At 41.4% G+C, this 19,742-nt stretch overlaps 1 protein-coding gene across 1 annotated transcript in view; it reads left to right on the top strand.

The window, feature by feature from the left end:
- The first annotated feature begins 11,710 nt into the window (after positions 1 to 11,710).
- The window catches only part of C8A (complement C8 alpha chain), a 69,254-nt gene continuing 61,222 nt past the window's right edge, over positions 11,711 to 19,742 (top strand). The window contains exon 1 of the mRNA XM_012555199.2: positions 11,711 to 11,868. Within this exon, the coding sequence (XP_012410653.1) occupies positions 11,792 to 11,868 (77 nt within the window). The 5' untranslated portion in view covers positions 11,711 to 11,791. The remainder of the gene's footprint in view (positions 11,869 to 19,742) is intronic.

Genomic DNA, 19,742 nt, shown 5'->3' on the forward strand with positions numbered 1-19,742 from the left:
ACGTTAAGTCATTTACACAACATTTTCTCATTAGATCCTTACAACAACTCTACAAGGTAAAACTTTTTGCTCTCTTTTTGATAGATTAGGAAACTGAGGTTCAAGGAAGTTAAGTAATGAGCTGGCGGTCACACAGTCAGGAAGTTGCAGGGCCGACTCAGCGCTGACCAAACTCAGAAGGGCACTCCCTGGAGTTGTGCCTGGAATTCATAACGGGATGTGTCTGTTTCCAAATACACATTATGCAATCTAAGAACAAAGGGAACCAGGATAACTGCTTTGCATTTAGAGTTTATGCAGGAGCTTGCTAGAAAAGGGTTAACAGGTAGTCTGGGAGCTGGGGAGAGGTAGTATCTCTCTCATTCACCTGTTGTTTAGTGGATAAAGCTGGGGACTGGAGCCCTTAACCAGACTGAATTCAAATCCATGTTGATCCACTTACTGAGTATGGGATCTCAAGCAAGTCATTAATTTTTTCTGAGTCTCGGTTTCCTCATCTGTTTAAGTTGATTGCTGTAAGAATTGAATGAGATTGTCAGTGTAATGGCCCTGTCATATAGTAGAGACTCCACAGATGTTTCAGTTCCAGTTATCTGTTGCTGTGTAAGTAACCATCTCAAAATGTCAGAGCTAAAAATTACAATGATCACTTATTTTGCACATGAATCTGCAGTTTTGTCCGGGCTCAGCAAGGACAGCTCATCTCTGCTCCCTGCAGCATTGGCTGGGGTGGCTGTCTGGGGATCGTCTTCCAAGATGGCTCCCTCACATGGCTAGCAAAGCTGCTTGTCATTTCCACTCCACATGCATCCCTCTAGAGTGTGGCTTGGGCTTCCCTACAGTACGGTGGCTGGGTTTGATGAGAAAATGTCCCAAGAGACAGGAAGAAGAAATTATTCGTTTATTAAGGCCTGACCCTGGCAGCTGGCACAGAGTCACTCCTGCCATACTCTACTGGTCAAGCAGTCACAGAGCCTAGATTCAAGGGAAGCAGACATAGACTCCATCTCATGGTGGGAGGAGTATTGAAGAGTTTGGGGATCATGTTTAAAACTGCCAGCCTGCCCTCTGGACACAAATTATCTACATTTTTTTCACAAGCCAATTACTCACCTCCTCCCAATCTCCCCCCAAAGCCTTATCCCACTGTATTGTTACGTTCAGGCTCAAGGTCCAGGATCTTGTCATATAATCAGGTCCAGGTGCCAGTGAGACTCCTCAGATGCAGCTCAGATATAGCTCTTTTAGCGCAGTGAACTAAAGAGAGGAGCCATCTGCTTCCACATACACTGGGTGTGACAAACTCAAACCACAGAGCAGCTGTGCTCTGCAGAGACTGGGCCGCTGTGTCAAGTCTGTGGGGGTATCTTATAGCAGTCTGGAGTCCTAGACTCAGCACGGACTTTGATGCTAGATGATCTGTGTTCAAACCTTGACTCTACCACCAATTTCATGGGCATCAGTGAATATGTCATCCCATTGCTCAGAACCTCAATTTCCTTCTCTTCAAAACGAAAATAAGAATCTATACTTCATAGAGATTTTGTGAGATTCAAATGCGGTATTGTACTGAAGCAAAGTGCTTGCATACATTAGGTACTCAATAAAAAACCCAAACCAAACCTGCTGCCTTCGGGTAGATTCCCACTCCTGGTGACCCTATAGGACACAGTAGAACTGCCCCATAGCCTTTCCAAGGAGCGGCTGGTGGATTCAAACTGCCAACCTTTTGGTTAGCAGCTGTAGCTCTTAACTACTGCACCACCAGGGCTGTACTCAATAAAATAGAATTGAATTTAAAATCTGAAATAAGTCAATGAATTAGGTATAATTGTATTATTTCACAGAGTGGATGCAAGACTCAAAATACATAAAAAGGGTTTGTAAGCTGTAAAGTTTTGTGGAAGATTAATGTGTGTACTGTGTCTGTTGTTCATGCCCAGTGGCCACTCTTCCACTCAAGGGCCCAGTGTCAGCAGGGTGGGGTCTCTCCTGCCTTCGGGCTGGCAACAACTTGGGCTCCATGGCAGAAGCTGGAAAAGGGAACTTCTGGTTGGACATTAGCTAAAGATCATTAGACTTTTCCTTCCCTTTTGTGCTTGTTCTTGCCCTGTAGTCATTAGATTTCATCTATGTGGGATTACACCCAAATTTTGTAAACTGGTTTTTTGGTATTAGAGAAGATTTCTGGGGAGGATGATCAGATCAATCTATATTTGGGGTCAAAGGATGAGAGTTGTCAGGAGTGGTGGCATGGTTTCTGTTTCTGAGAGACAGTGATGAAGTGGAATGAGCATGAATTTAGGAGCAGGTTGACCTGGGTCCAAATCCTAGTTCTGCTGCTTCTTGATCGTGTGATGTGGGAAAGCCACTTCACCCACTGGATTCTCAGCTCTCTCATCTGACAAATGGGAAAGTAGTCCTTCCGGCTGATATGGTTGTGAGAAGTCATCAAGGCAACGCATGTGAAGAACTCATTTCTGTTCCTAGCACAGAGGAAGTGCCAAACAGACGTTGCTTCTTGTTACTGGGAGAACGTAGGATAATAATATCTACCTCATCGACTAGTGTGAGAATTAGGCAAATTGCATGGAGAACATCTCCACAGTTTCCTCATCTTTGAATGGCTATAAGAATTCCCATCAAAAGCTATTGGAAGGATTGCAGGAAGAACGCAAGTTCTCAACAGATGTTAGTGTTCCTCCTTTTCCTGCCAAAGATTGAAAACTTACCTCCAGTTTCATTCAGAGGGCAGCTGGCTGGGCATCAGGCTTTGACCCTATCCAGTTTCCTAGGACTCCGATGCTGACAAGAATTTTGAAATGAGCTCCACTGCATGCTTTAGACCTACACTGACCCCCTGATTCTTTGCAATGGAAGGCTGAGCCTGTGATCCTTGATGCTGGGCCCCTCACTACAGAGCTTCACCTAAGGTGAAGCCTTCATGTACATTGTCTCAATTACTCTTTCCAGCAAGTCTGCAAGGCAGGTGTTCTTAGCCTCATTTTACAGTTGAAATACCTGTGGCTCAGACAGCTGAAGTAACTCTTGCAAGGTTACAAAGAAAATTAGTGGCTGAGCTTAGCTTGAAACCCAGGTACTCCATCTCCTGCCTTAGGCTCTGTCTACTTTCCTTGCATCTGCCTCCTCCTTACGTCCTCCCCTGTTCTCCATGCCCCATGCTGTGTCACAAAGACCCTTGAGAAGTGAAACCCAGAACATTGTCAGGAAAGGGAGGCGCACATGATTATTGTTTTTCTTGCAACTGTGTATGTAGGAGGCATTAACATTCACCCAGGAGCTGCTGAAATCCACTCAACTGGAACTGAGACTGGCAGGAAGTGGACTGACCAAATTTGTTTACAGTGTGCTAATCCGGCTCTGTCTCCAGCTCCACACAACCTGGCTTTATGAGTGGGACAAAGTCTAATTACAGACTGACAGCCCAGAGTGTCTCACAGGAAGACAAGTCTTGAACAAAAGTAACAAAAGAGACCTGAATGGTTTGAAAAAAATATAGTTGTTTCCTAGCCCCACAGTTCTAAGCGGGGGATTTCCTAGATCAGGATTAGAGAAGCAGGAGGCAGTGAAGATGAGCTAGCTCTCAGGTGTGGATGAAACCAGTTGCCCGAGAGTTGACCCTGACTCACAACTAACAGATGTGTGTCAGAGTAAAACTGTGCTGCGTAGGGTTTTCAATGGCAGATTTTTTGCGAATAGATTGTCAGGCATTTCTTCTGAGGTGAACTTCAGCCTCCCACATTTTGGTAAGCAGCCAAACCCTTTAACCCTTTGCACAACACAGGGACTTCCAGGTGTGGATACTGCAGCTGAAAGAAGTTAAGTGACTAGTCCAAGGTCATGCAATGTGTTTGTTGTGGTGGTTAGCATAAGAATCCAGGTGCCTGACCCCAGGGCTTTTGAGTTTCCACTGTTCCCTCTCACCCTTGAAAATTTCCCCTACTGCTTGTCAGTCCCTGATAGCCAAACTCTAAGTGGTTTCTCTGCCTCCAGCCTCAGCCCCCTTCAGTCTATCCTCCACATGGCCCCTAGAGTGAAAAGTGCAAGGTGGTTCATGCTTCAAATCAGCAGTAGTCTCTCTATGTCCTTAGGAATAGAATCCAAACTCTTAGGCTTGGCAACATCATCAACAACAGAAAGGTCCTTTGAGATGTGATGCCTTTGCCTGTCCTTCTGCCCATCCTTTCTCACTGTATAATTTTTGTTCTAGCCCTCTATTTAGCTAGTTGATCCCCAAACGGGATCCTTTGTATCTCTACGTTTTAGCTCATGTAGTTCCCTCTGTCTGGAATTCCCTTTCTTCCCCTCTCTGACTAAAGAGCTTTCTACTTCCCCATCAAAGCCCAAGTCACCTGTAAAGTCCTCTCCGGCCCTCTTCCAACTGTAGCTGATTGCCCCTCATGGATGCCCCCCAGGTGGCCGCCTACAAATCTCCGTGATGAGACTCATCCCAGGAGCAGTAGTGTGATGGGCAGTGACTGTGTTCTTTTCATCTCTGTGTTTAGTGCCTACCACAGTGCCTACCTCAGCCCTAGGTGAAATGAACTTAATAACTGATTGATTATGATGTGTAGCTACTTTGTGATTTAATAGAGAACAAAATGGACTTTGTCTGCTCTCTCAGTGCTTATGTTCCGATTAATCAATCCATTGAGTCCTTATTGGTTTCGGCTTAAAGGCTACAATGTCTTTGAGAAGACTTTTCTAAACTGTAAATACCCATGAGCTGATAACATAAAAATGCCTAAAATGCATAGTAAGAATAGCACACATGTAGGTCTACTTGTATCAGTTTTTCAGTGACGCTCACACCATTAATGACTCCTCAGCTGCCATCCTGAGCACTGGGTGAGAGCACTGGGTAAGAGGGATGGATGAGAGCGCTGGGTGAGAGCACTGGGTGAGAGCGCTGGGTGAGAGCACTGAGTGAGAGCACTGGATGAGAGCGCTAGGTGAGAGTGCCGGGTGAGAGCACTGGGTGAGAGTGCTGGATGAGAGGGCTAGGTGAGAGCGCTAGGTGAGAGCACTGGATGAGAGCACTGAGTGAGAGCGCTGGGTGAGAGTGCTAGGTGAGAGCGCTGGGTGAGAATGCTGGATGAGAGCACTGAGTGAGAGCACTGGATGAGAGCGCTAGGTGAGAGCGCTGGGTGAGAGCACTGAGTGACAGCGCTGGATGAGAGCGCCAGGTGAGAGCGCTGGGCGAGAGCGCTGGGTGAGAGCTCTGGGTGAGAGTGCTAGGTGAGAGCTCTGGGTGAGAGTGCTAGGTGAGAGCTCTGGGTGAGAGTGCTGGGTGAGAGCACTGAGTGAGAGCGCTGGATGAGAGTGCTGGGTGAGAGCGCTGGGCGAGAGCGCTGGGTGAGAGCTCTGGGTGAGAGTGCTAGGTGAGAGCTCTGGGTGAGAGTGCTGGGTGAGAGCACTGGATGAGAGCACTGAGTGAGAGCACCGGATGAGAGCGCTAGGTGAGAACGCTGGGTGAGAGCGCTGGGCGGCCATAGGACGGGCCATGGAGCAGATGCCATGGCAGACAGGATGAGAAATGGGAGGATTCCAAAGACAAAAAACGTTCTTCATGATTTTGCTGACAATACCTATTAATTCAGGTCAATTAAACAAACATTTATTACGTACTGTGTTTGTGTGTGTGTGTATCCATATGTATGTGTGTGTGCACCAGTTTAATTATCATCCAAACCCATTGTACCCTTTTCAAGACCCAATTATTTTCTGCTTTGAATTTTTTGTTCATACCATGTGTTTTCATTGATGGAAAGCATACTGAATCACCAAATGTGTTTGAATTTTTGGTATGGATTTTTTTTCTTGCCTCATCGCACCAATCCTATCCTCAGAGTTCAGAGGGATAGATGTGTCCCACCAATTCTACCCCCCAGAGTCCAGTGGAATATATGTGGTCCAAATAACTTTTTATCAAAATCCACATTTTTCTTACCAAAAACATTGATTCAGCACCATCTCATACAATAACTTGTAAAAACAGTAATTTGTAGCACATGCCGATTTTTTCCGTTTGAAACTATCATACAGGTCTCTGCCTGCATGTAACATGTACTGTCTGTGGGAGAGTAGCTTCACGATAAACTCCAGAGGCAGAAAAATTATGTGATCACTATATGTACCATGGGGCATGAAAGAGATACAGGAGGGGTGATTGAGGCATAGTGCACAGCTGGTTGATGGTGGTACTGAGATTTCAGCCCATTTGTGTTGGACTTGAAAGCTGCAATCTTCCTACTGTCCTGCATAAAACATTTGTATGGAACCCCTACTGTGTGCCAGCACTGGGAATACAATGATGATTTAAAACATGGTCCCTACCTTCGAGAAGCTCACAACATTATAGGAGAAAGCAAACTGATAATTTCATCTCAGTGTGATGCTGGGAGAGAATGGAGGATAGGGAGCTGTGGGAGCTCAGAGGAGGGATTTGGGGAACACCTGGAGGACGTCTCTTCTGAGATAATGTTAGCCAAGCAGAAGAGACAGAAAATCCATCTAAGCAAATGAAACAGCATGTGCTAGGGCATGGAGGTGAGCAATGGCATGGTAGGAGTTCCATACGGCCGGAGGACTTTGGTGGAGATGGAAGAGGAGCAAGTGTAGAAGGTAAAAAGCAAGAAGAAATGAAGTCAGTGATGTTCCAAGAAGGCAGGCTGTGGCCAGCAGAAGGAGTGCTTTACCTTTGACATAGTTTAGAATTGGCTGCACATAGTGATAATTAAAAAGCAGATTGACTTGCAGGTGGTTTTGTGATTGTTTGTAATATCTCATTATAATGCATCTCCTTATTGCCTGCACACGGGGCAGATGAAAGGCAAATGAACCCCTGTGTACGGTCAGTTCTATTCACCCACTCACACATATCTGGTATCCAGAGAATCTGGGCTAGGCACATCTCTACCTTCCAGAAGCTCATAAAATGCACCAAAAACCCCAAACCAGATGTCAGGTCAATTGGGACTCATGCAATCCCACATATGTCAAAGTAGAATTGTGCTCCATAGGGTTTTCAATGGCTGTGACCTTTCAGAAGTAAATCACCAGACCTTTCTTTCGAGGTGCTTCTGGGTAGTCTTGAAACTACAAACTTTGGTTGCCAGCTGAGTGCATTAATTGCTTGTACCACCCAGGGACTCCCATAGAAAGCACAAGCAGAATAAATTAAAAGCCAACACAGTAGGTGCTCTTTTAGAAGGAGATTTGGCGAGGGGGCTGGGGCACCAGAGGAGAGGAGTAGCTTTATCCTGCACCATGCTGTAAGGAAGGAGACATTTGATCAATTTACTAAGCTTTGCCTGGAGAATTTGCTCGGGTTTCACATTTACTCTGTTTTTTTATTGCAGCCAAATTCCAAGATGGATTTCCCAAAGGACCACACAGATTTGGTCTGAGATGCTTACAATGCTCAATGCCTTCTTTGAGAAAAGATCTTTAATTTCTACTCTAATGAGCCAGACACTGACTCGCCCCTCATCCCACCTCCTTAAATGCAAATGCAAAGCTTCCAAATGAAGTGGGGAGGAACAGGCATGCGTTAGTCCGCCCACTGGAAAGCCTCTGATTGAGCCCAAATACTTAAACCAGTGCTGCTTCGTCTCCAGCTGAAAACCCACCAGTAACGTCTGTTGGCTGCAGCTAGAGACTGATGAAGTGATCAGGAGGAAAAACACATATAATACACATGTAGTTGTACAAGGGTGAGAGAAGAGGATAGGGATGGCAGTGGAAGGGGGGTGCTCATTTACTGTCTGCAGAATTTGTGCCAGGTTCTGTGCTGAATATTTTGCATGTGCTGCTCAAGTACTTGCAGACTTCAAAGCTTCCTCCAGTGAGGTACCAGAACTTTAACACTTATCCATAACACACACAAACACACACACACAATTTTGCCCCCAGATAGATAGCTCAAACAAACCCATAAAACAGTCTGCTTTGCCAACCAGTAAGCTGCTTGGAGAAACGTCTTGTCTTCCACTAGCCGTCATGAGATTCACCACTCCAAGCTGAGGTTGCTGCTTTGAGCTGCTCCCAAAGTTTTCAACCTTTGGGATGCCATAATGGTACTGGCACCTGGGCAGAGATTGGGAAGGAGACCCTCTTCTACTTTGTCACCAGGGCCTTGAAGCTGGAATCACCCAATCAGCTTTTGCTAGTAGCATCTTCTTTCCAGAGTGGCTCAAAATCAGGCCAAGACCCCTGAACGTGGACCTCCTACCTTTCATTTTCCTCCATGAGCCTTTTTGCTCAGCCCCTTCTTTCCCCCACTTCTTCCCTTCCTTGGTTCCTAAATCAAGCTCCCATGCATGTGAATGAAGACAAACAGAATCTGGAAAGAGGGAACAGGGAGAAGGGGGAGCACTGTTTAAATGAAACCAGCAACAGCTGTTCAAAATGCTCAGCTGAGCATAGATTTACTCATTTAGTCTCCATTCCTGTCCTGTTAGATAGATATTATTTTATCCATTTTACAGACAAGGAAACTGAGGTTTGGAGATGAAAACTGGTAGATAGCGGCTGTTTCTGACTGAACGCTGTGTTCTTCCTCTCCATCAGATTGCCTCCATTTGCCTTAGATTTCCGGAATTTTGATCTCCAGATTGGGCAAGCTGCAGGCCCAGCACAGGGAGAATGTGGAGTAGAGTTTCTAAAAGCTCTTCCGAGAGCACAGGCCTGGATGTTACTCTGCGGTGGCAGTCTGGGCCAACACAGAACACGTTCTGCTCTAAGGCTATAACTCACATGCTGATTTAGATAGTGGAAAGTGTTTCTCCGAGACAGGCAATGTGTTTTCAAAATGAATTGCCATCTTGCTGTCTCTTCTGTCTGGTATTTTATAACTATCTATCTTTGATAACAGAATGCAACAATTAAGGTGAAATCCACATATGCAAACCTAACATTTTTTTGGCATTTCCCATTCATCTTAGAACGTTTTAGCTGAAAGCAGATGAGTGCCCCGCCCCCACTCACACACTCTCACACACACACACACACACACACACACACACACACACACTCAGAGAGAGAGGCATGGAAGTGTCCTATTTGACTTAGCATCTCTGTTTTGATTCTATCCTGTGTTTCTGTTTCCATTCACTTTATTTTGCTTTCTTTGTCCCCTGAAAATAATGTTCATTTCCTGAGGTAAGGCCTAATGGACAGAGAACTGGGCTTTGAGCTGGAAGACCCAGGCCTTAGTCCTGATATGCCTGTTAGCAATTGCATGGCCAGACCAAGAGGCTCTCAGGTTTTGAAGCTGGGCAGATTATAAATCCATGACTCTGAAATTTACCAGCTGTGCGGTTGCAGACAAATTACTCAACCACTCTGATATTCAATATCCTCATCTTCAAAACAGTACTAGTAATTACCTGTCTTGCAAGATTGTGATGATTAAAAAGAACGACAACTGAAGTGGTAGGCGCAGGGCCTGATATGCTATATATTTACATATATATATATAGGTTCCCTTTTTCACTTTAATCACTCTCTCTGAGTCGCAGAATTCTCTTCAGTATAGTGATATTTATCTCACAAGATAATTTTGAGGATTAAATGAGAAAATATACCTGAAAGTATTATTAAATAGTAAAGTATTATTAATTGATTCACTTGTATATTCACTCAAATACTAAATATTTCTTCCTAAAGTTTCAGCATTAAGTGATGTGGGTGATTATAAAGATGAATCAGACACAGAACTTACCCTAAAGAAACTGTCCTTCTCAAGATATACCCTACTCTCCCAGAAAAACATTATGAGGCAAAAACTAAAAGTGCTGGCCACCTGTTAATGAGGTTCAAAAAGTGAGAAGATGCCTTCCAGATGAAACCCTCAGCCAGGGATCCGTGAAGGACTTGATATTTAAGCAGAGACTTGGCAGAAAGGTAGGAGATAATGGATAAGGGTTGTCCAGGGGGGAAGCACATCATGAGCAAAGTCACAGCAGGAGAGAGTGTGAGGAAGGTGAGGGGAATTTCAGGTGGTTCAGTAGACTAGAATGTGGGAGAGAACTAGGGGACTATAACTGATAAGTTTGCAAAGATGGGTTGGCTTCTCGGTGAGGCACTAGAGGTCAGTAGCAGCCCCCCCCCCCCAGTTGTGTTAACCAAAAGTGTCTCTGAACATTGCCAAATTCCCTCTGAGGGGCAAAATCATCTCTTGTTGAGAACCACTGTTACAGGGGGAAGAGGTCTGCTCCCCGTGATAAAAGCTGTGGAAGTGGTGCCAGGGAGCCTGGACTACACTCTTGTGAACGTGTGTCAAGAATTTGGGCTGTGGATGGGACAGGGTGGGAGGGAGATGACGAGCCAGTTGGTGGAAAGAGGTGGGTTCCAAGATGTGCCACCCTGAATCTGTCTCAAAGGTATCCAGATATAACACTTCCCATGACACTCCACATCTTCAGTAAAAGCATCATGAAATGCCAGTCACGACTGGATCACTTGTGGAAAAAGGGGAAAGAGTAGGGTTTTCAAATGGATCAGAAGGAGGGTAGAACTGAGGCCAGGAGGACCCAGGAGTCAAAATAAAGAGAGGCAGGAGGAAGAGAGAGGCAGAAATCAGGACCTTGAGGGACTGTCTAGACCCTGGTATTGGCGTTTGCTTCTGGTCAAGTTTTACCTAAATCTCTGAGGAAAGGAGACAATGAAATTTGGTTGCCTTATTCAAATCGGACATACATTTTTTAAAAACACAAATTATTCTTTAGAATTTCCCATACCTTTATTTGAGATTAATAATACTACTACTATCATTAATAATGATAATAATGATAATCCTGCTAATGAAATAATCTAAAATATTCCCAAAGACATCGAGACAGCTGTACACCCTTGGGCAAGTTACTTAACTTCTTGAGGACTCTATTTCTTCAACTGCAAAATGTAATAACTCCCATCTTATAAAGTTGTTGTGAGGAATAAATAAGACATATGAAATGCTTGCCATGTAGCAGGTGTTCAATTGTTTTTTATCTATTTATCTATCCATCCATCTGCCCATCTCTATTTCTTTAAATTTATGAATATGTCCAGAAGAGTAAGAAATTATATGCAGATATGGTGTCATCAATCCAGATATGCAGCTGTTATTGACATTATAATTCTAGAGAGTGCTTCTAGAGATGCCCATTTAAGAAGTCTGAGGCCTTCAAGACACAAATATCCTAGATCTTAACGGTACCCAATGTCTGGATGAAAAGTGGAAAGTCCATTCAATTACCCACATTTCTCAGGCTTCCAGATGTTTGGCAACACGTTGTAGAACCTCCATATAACTGTTAGCATTTCTACATTTTGTCTGGCTGCTTTATGACTAAACTGATATTCTGGTATTAGCCCTGTTTCAGTCCTGCAAAGCAGGTTGGTCTGACCTCAGAAGCTTCAAGATCCACTCAAAAAGACTGCAAATTCTGGAACAGCATCTTAGTTTGGCCTTTGCCTCGATCTGAAAATAAGATCCCTTTGCTAAATTAATATTGATTAAATATCCTCCTTTCCTCAACCATATGTATATTGTTTTTCAAAACATCTGAAGGACAGTGGCCTTTGGTGTCTGGGATTTTAGAACATTTGGCTAATCAATATCCTGGTCACTAATTAACCACATCTGAATGAGAATTGGGCGAGTTTTATTGGTTTCAAACATCAGATAGATCTTACAGCTCCTGGCCTGTAGATGCCTTTTACTTCAAACTCCCTGAATAGATAGTTTTACTCCTAAACAACAGGGTGGTGGCTTTTAGATGAGATGTTTGTTGTTGCTTTTCTCATCTTGTCTGCGATGACTTGTCAGCCTGGGATAACCATGCAGGAGAAGGTGAATCGGTGAGTTAACCATACCTGTTGCCATCAAGTTGATTCTGACTCATAGAGACCCTACAGGGCAGAGTAGAACTGCCCCATAGTGTTTACAAGGAGCTGCTGGTGGATTCAAACTGCTCTCCTTTTGGTTAGCAGCTGAGCTCTTAACTACTGCACCACCAGCATTCCTGAGTTGACCATATGTCTCCACAAATTTGCAGTGAAAACACCTGGTGAGGAATTAAGACATTTTCATGTTTGCAACAGGGGATTTTATGATGGATGTAAACCTCTTGTCATGTTATTACTAATCCAGTGAAGGAGTACAGGACAGTTTGAAGAGCATATATTTGGAGTCAGATAGGACTGTCTGTAAATTACAACTTTAATATTCAGGAGCTGGGTAATTTGGAGTAAGTCACTTTAACTCTTTGAGCTTCAGTTTATCTGTAAAGTTAGAACAATAATATCTCTTCTATAAAGTTAATGAAGATGACAAATAGAATCCTGGATATGAAATGTTACAGGATTATGGTAGGATCTTAATAAATGATAGTTCTCTTGAGTGATGTTGGACAATTAACTTATCCTCTACTTCCTTATCTGTAAAAGAGAAATCATAAGAATACTCATCTCACAGTGTTGTAAGAATGGAATTAGATAATAAATGAGAAAACATTTTGGGAAAAACAAAGAATTGTAGAGATATTGGCTTATTTCATTGTTTTCGTTTATCATTTACCATGGGTTAGCGGATGGAAGTGCTATTTCCATATGTACTTGGTGTTTTACACTTTCTGTTTTCTTAAATGTTTCCAACCTGGCTTCAAGCTTTTCTATATCCTAACAGTAAGCATTTTGCAGTGCTTAAGCAATCTTTTGTTTCACATTTGGAATAATTTTAAAGCAATCCCTGTCTCCTAAACATTCAAGATTTTACATAGAGTTATTTTACTCAAATTCTTGTTGGATGATTCAATTTTGAATCATTACTGCTTTTAAATATTAGAGCAAGAGAGATTTCCTTTAAGTAACAGTTCAGAAGGGGAGAATGCATTTTTACAGCAGTTACTTTGCAACTTTGTATCTAAAGCAAATACAATTTTGAAAAATCAGGAAATTCATCACTAATAATTAGAAGATAAAGGCAAGAGAACCGTGGTAAAGGAAATCTCTGCTGAGATACTCTTCATTATAAAAGCTTATCATTATAATCCTTTTTGAAACTGAACAAAGAGCCTTGATGTTTGATGAACTTATCAAACAAGACAGACCAGTGAAGAGGCAAATTTGAAGTCAATGAGAAGGAGAACCAATTAAGTATTTTACGAAGTGCTGAAGTAAGAAATCACGAGGTCTATGTGTCTAATGCCAATGTGTCTGACACTGGATTTGAAAATGGACAACTAGATGGTGAAATAACTGTACTGCTTTCAAATCCTGGCACCGGCATTTACTAGTTGTGTGATTGACAAGTTATTTAACATTTCTGAGCTTCGTTCCTCTCAAGTGGAAAGTGGTGGGAAGTAATCGCACTTACTCCCAGGTGGTTGTAAGAATTAAATGCATGATAAGTCTTTAGAACACTGCCAGGCCCTTAGTAAGCATTCAATAAAGGTTATGGCTGCTGGTGGTGTGTTATTGCTGTATTATCTTTTAGTATTTCCATTCTCTCTGATGGTTGACAATAATCTGACAGAATAAATTTATAATGTGCCAAATGGCATAAATCTTCCAGATCAGTGACTGATTTCAAACTTTTCTAATGTAGAAATGGCATTCTTTTTTTCAAATAAAATCTTACATGAACCCCAACGTTGAAAATAGATGGAATATGTTTTTAATTGTATGCATTTATTTTATGAGCTCATGTATATCATCTGTTTATATGATGTCTGTGGAGGTGATGTTTAGCTGAGGTATGAAGGATGGTAAGGAGAAGCCATGTAAAGAGCAAGGGGAGAGTTTTCTGGGAGGAGAGATCAGCATATGCTAACACTCTATGGTGGGAAATTGCTCGACGTATTTATGGAACTGAAGGATGGGAGTATCATGAGAACAGGGAATTGGGCTACGAGAGGATGTCAAAGAGGTGGGTACAGACCAGATTGCAGAGGGCCTCAGGCGCCATAATGAGGAAGAGAATTTTAGTCTGCATGCAGTAAAAAGCCACCAGAAGGTCTATGCAGGAGGGATATTATCTGATTTATAATTTTAAAAACTCATTCTGACTGATGTGCAGAGAATGGATTGGAGGACGGTTCAGTAGATGGTTTGGGACCAGATGAGGCCATAGCAATTATCTGGGTGAGAGATAATGGTGCCTTGAATTAGGATAGTGGCACTCGAGATAGGCAGGTGGGAAGAAATTTGAGATATATTTTGAAGATAAAATCGACAGAAATTTCCAAAGGATTGGGCACGGGGGTGAGGAAAAGGAAGAAATTAAAGACGAGTGTTAGGTATCTGACCTGAGCAACTGATTTTATGGTGGTTCCATTCACTGGTGTTGGTAAAAGGGAAAAAAAAAATTAAAAGTTTAGCTTTAGACTCATTCCCTTCTCCATGCCTGAGAGCCAAGCAGTGGAAATATAAAATGAGCAGTTGGATAAACAAAACAGGATTGCAGAGGAGTGGTCTGGGCTGAAGATCTACGTTTAGGAGGCGTTAGCATCGATGGTATAAGAAGCCTAGGAAATGACTGAGAATGCAGAGACATCAAAGAAGAGAGGCAAGACTGTACCCTGAGGCATCCCAGTATTTAGAGGAGAAGTCAAAGAGAACTGGCCACAGGGATAGGAGGAGGGTGAGGAAGTGTGGTGTTAAGAGAGTCTAAGGAAGATATTATTTCAAGAAGGAAACAGTGGTTAAAAGAAGACAAGTGTACTCATTTCTCACGGCTTCTGAAATGAATTACCACAAATGGGGTGGCTTTAAACAACGGGAATTTATTCTATCACAGTAACGGAAGTTAGAAGTCCAAAATCAAGGTTTCCGCAGAGCCATGCTCTCTCTGAAGACTCTAGGGAAAAATCTTTCCTTGCGTCTTCCAGCTTCTGGTGAGCCCAGGCATTCCTTGGCTTGTAGCAGCATAACAACAATATCTGCCTCCATCTTCATGGCCTTTTGCCTCACGTCTTCTCTGTCCAAATCTCCCTTTCCTTTCTCCTATAAAGACACCAGTCATTGGATTTAGGGCCCACCCTGATCTAGTATGACCTCATCTTAACTTGATCACACCTGCAGAGACACTATTTCCATATAAAGTCACATACACAGATACCGAGGGTTAGGACTTGAACATATCTTTTTGGTGGACACAGTTCAAGTAAGACAAAGCCAGAAAAGTTTCCACTGGCTTTAGCAACATGGAGGTCACTGGAGACCATTCACTTTCACAGTCAAGTTTAAAAGACTCAGTTTCATGATGTAATTTTCAAGTAACTGAATGGGACTGACTCCAGGTCATATAATTAGTGACAATCAGCCTTGAATACAGTTGTTGGCTTGGCCAACTTATTAGGATGGCCCCAGCAGTAATCAGGGTTAGGCCTCCTGATCTCCTAACCTAGGACTGGTAGCTAATTAATGGTTTTGTTTTCTAAATTACTGAGGTAGCCACACTCTGGGGTCAAGCACTTGTGTTTGCAGGTTACATAGTCAATGCTAGGTGTTAGGTCCTTTACCCAATATGCTACCCAAAAGTAAAAGACAAGTGGTAAGCATCTCACTAGTGCACAACCCTCAACAGAACGGTCGTTCAATACAAGTTTGATGAAGATGGAAATGTTCAATGAGCATCCGTGGGGTTGAGAGGGCTAGGGAGAAGAAAACTGACAAGTATTCCAGACATTGTACTTGGGGCTTTACATACATGATCTCACTCCATATTCAAAGCACTCTTGCAAGTTATTATTATCCCTGTTTTTCAGCTATAAGAAAATTGAAGTTCAGTAAGTGGCAGAAACTGGATTCAAATGTATGTTTGGCAGACTCTAAAATCCTTTCCATGACATCAGTGTTTCCTTGACTATATTACATAGTCTTACAGATGTTGCATGATAAAAAAGAAATGAATTATGTTCCAAAACTTTGGGAAATGCTGGGTTAAGCAAACTTAAAATTCAGGAATTCTCAGAGCCTTTAATATGTTATTGGGCATCGTAAATCTCCAAGAGTGGCATATCGTACGCAGTTTATCCAAATGTATGTAACTATGGATCTTTTCTTGTCTTCCCACCTCTGGTGCATATCTCAGGAACTAGTTAGTATTCCACAAAGTACACTTTGAAAAATCCTGCAAAAACACCACATTGAATTGTGATCGTTCTATAGATGAAAAAAAATGAAAACCTAGCTGAAGGTAACTTGCTCTTAGTAGCACAGCAAGTTATAGGCAAACTAAAGACTAGACTCAAGGATTCTTGAATCCCAGTGCTCTATATTAAATGTCTTACTGATAGATTATATTTTCTGCAGCTGAGATATGCTTTAAATTTTTTCCCCAAGATTTACTGGATCTCAGAGTTATTAATGATTCCTTAAGTAAATGAAAATTGATATGGCTCTTTTGGAAAGCCATTTGACAATGTCTGTCGTAAGCTTTGAAATCACGTGTATCCTTACTCAGTCATTCCATTCCACAGGATATTTAGTGAATGACTTAGAATACAGAAAACCTCTGGGGTCTGTAATCTAACTGTTCAATATTATGGGACTGGAATAATACATAGTCATTATAAATTGTGTATACTTTTCCTATAATATTAAGTGGAAAATCAGGATACAAAATGTATGACTTCAAATATGTTATGAAAATAAAGAGTAGAAGGAAATATAACAAAATATTAATGGTGGTAAGATTTAGGGGAATTTTTTTCTTTTACTATCTTTTCTATATTCTCTTCAGTGAAAATGTGTTACTTTTATAATCAGCCCAAAATGAGCTATATTAAAAAGAATTCATTGGAATAATAAGAGAAAATGTTGGTCATATTGATATTGGCTAAAATGTTAGAGCACCGCAATGACTTAATGAATGGTCCTGGTGCACCTTCTGTATTCTTGCCTCAGTGATAGCATTACTGTGTATGCCTTTGTCTAGACAACATGTCAAGAAGCTTTTAAAACTACAGCAACACAACACTGCATCCATTAATGCTGTTTCCTTCCATTTCGGCATCATAATGCAGTCTCTGTGGGTTTACAATGACATTATCTTGATAATTCTGTACTGAGATGCAGAAGTAATGCTGGAGTCATTTTCTGTCCCCAAACCTTTACCTTGTTCCTTCTCTCTCACCTTTTGATAATTAGAACTCTTCTCTTTCTTCATGTTTGTATATTTCAAATTTTTATTATTAGTGCAACTTATCAGAAAAATGGCATGTGGGCCAAATCTTGAGCCATTTTAATGTCTATAGCAGGATTGTTTAATTGGATTTTAACTGGAGATCAGATTTGAATAAATCTATAAACAATGTGTTTGAAATTGATTTTTTTCTTTTTCTTCCTCCCCCCTTTTTATCTTTCCTTCCTTCCTTCCTTCCTCCCTCCCTTCCTTCCTTCTGTCCTTGCATAAATATTTACTGAACACCTTTTATAGGTCCAGCCACATGATACATGCTGGGACTTCAGTAGCAAACATATAGACAATACTTACCCTCACAGCAGTTACAATCTGATAGGAAAGACATAAATTATACCAATACTATAAATGCGATAATTAAACCTTGAAAAGAAGATGTGTAAAGATTGACCAAAACATATGAAAGGAGGGATCTAACAAATGTGGAGATCAGGGAATGTTTCCCTAAGGAATTGACCTTTAGGATGAGTCTGGAAGATATCTAGGAGTTAACCAGGTAAAGAGGCAGATAGTTGGATTCATTTAGGATTGGGATTACAGTAATTTTACACAAATAACACTCACCTTCTATGTTTGTTTGCCAACTGTGCCCTCCCCCCCACCCCACCTCCAGGTATTTTTGTAAATGCACTATGCTATTTTTTTTTTACAGCAACATACAAAAAACTTAGCATAGCCATGCTTACAAAAATACCCTGGGGGTGAGGCGTAGGGCACAGTTGGCAAATAAACGTAGAAGGCGCACATTATCTGCATAAAAATACAGTGTAGGTAGATGTGAGTGAGGGAACAGCTCGACCTAGGAGTTTAGGATACAGTTAAGAATTTAAAATGATGGATTGTGGAATTAAAACTGATTATAAAGGGAGATGAAGTTAGGAAGGAGTCTTAATGATAGGGACAAAGCTTAGGTGTCAAAGGAATGGAGGCTTCAATGAGCTCAAAGAAAAAGTGCAGTAGGAATCATTGAGCACATAAGACAGAAGGAGAAGAGACTGTGGAGTCCTGCACAGCTATTCGCAGGTGACTCATGAATTAGTCATGAGGAGGAGGAGGAACTGTTTCAGAGTGTGGGAAGGTTCAGGATGTGACTGTGGAAGATAGCGGAGTGAAGAAGAAGGTAATTGGGGATGAGCAAAAGGAGAAACAGAGAGACCAGAGTGTTTAACAGCTCATTTATCAAGATGATAAGGTCGCCCAAAGTGATGACAGGAATCGAGGTAGAGAGGAAGATTGTGGGCTGAGCACTGAAGTTTTTTTTGAAGGGATAGTATGGCTGGTATTACATATTAGCCTCACTTTACAGATCAGAGATTCTCCAAGTGTGGTCCACAGAGGCGAGGGAGTCCTCATAATCTTTTCAGGGGGTCTGCAAGGTCAAAACAAGTTTCATAATAATACTAAAACATTATTTCTCCTTTAAACTGTGCTTATACGTGCACTGATGGTACAAAAGTAATGGTGGATAAAACTCCTGGAGTCTTGGCCCGGTCAAGGCAGTGACACTCCACTCACAGGAAAAAAAAAAAAACGTTTTCCTTTAAAAAGTTCTTCTTAAAGCAGTTAAGAACTGTTAAAGTTATTAAACCTCAATCCTTGAGTACATATATTTTAAATATGCTATGTGACAAAATAGGAAGAATTCATAAAAGAACTTCCGTTGCATACTAAAGTATGATGGTGTCTGGAGGAAAAGTAATTGTATGTGCAAGTAGCCATTTTTTTCATGGAACACCATTTTTACTTGACAGAATAACTGCCAGATGAACTAGGTTTATTCAGACTTAGGTATTTAGTAGGCATTACCTCAAAAATGAACAAAGTGAGCCTATCAGTTTAAGGAAAACAAGCAGCAATGTTTGTTACCAGTAACAAAATTTGAACTTTTAAGCAAAAATTAAATTCTCGGAAAACTTATACTTACCACTATGAGCTCAATAACATAATTGATGATATTAGCAAATCTGATTTTTTTTTAATACTGTGTGGTGAAACATGTCAATATTTGGAAGATATGTATAACTCAGGGGACCATTATTTTTCAAATCACCAATGACTTATGTCACAAAAATTATGTATGGGTACAAGATCCATTCAAAGTACACATAGACCAATGGATTTGAATGTAGTAGAATAGAAAACATTCATTGATATGCTTTCAGGATTCTACATTGCAACTAAGATTTAAGAAATTACTATTTATCAAGTTTTAGTGTAGCATCAAAGAAGAACATTCCCCATTATCTGAAAAGACTATTAAAACACTCCTTCCTTTTCCAACTATATAACTGTGCGAGGCTGGATTTCTCCAGAGACTTCAACCAAAATATCATGTAACAACAGATTGAATGTGGAAGTAGAAATGAAAATCTAACTGCCTTCTATTAAGCCAGATGTTAAAGAGATTTGCGAAAATGTGAAACAATACTTTTCTCACTAATTATTGTTCTCGGAAATATTTTATAAAATTATATATTTTGTGTGGTAGCTTGTAATGGGTTTATTATGGTTATTTCTAAATAAATTAATA

This window comes from Trichechus manatus, unplaced genomic scaffold, assembly GCF_000243295.1.
Source record: "Trichechus manatus latirostris isolate Lorelei unplaced genomic scaffold, TriManLat1.0 scaffold00003, whole genome shotgun sequence".
Classification (NCBI taxonomy): Eukaryota; Metazoa; Chordata; class Mammalia; order Sirenia; family Trichechidae; genus Trichechus; species Trichechus manatus.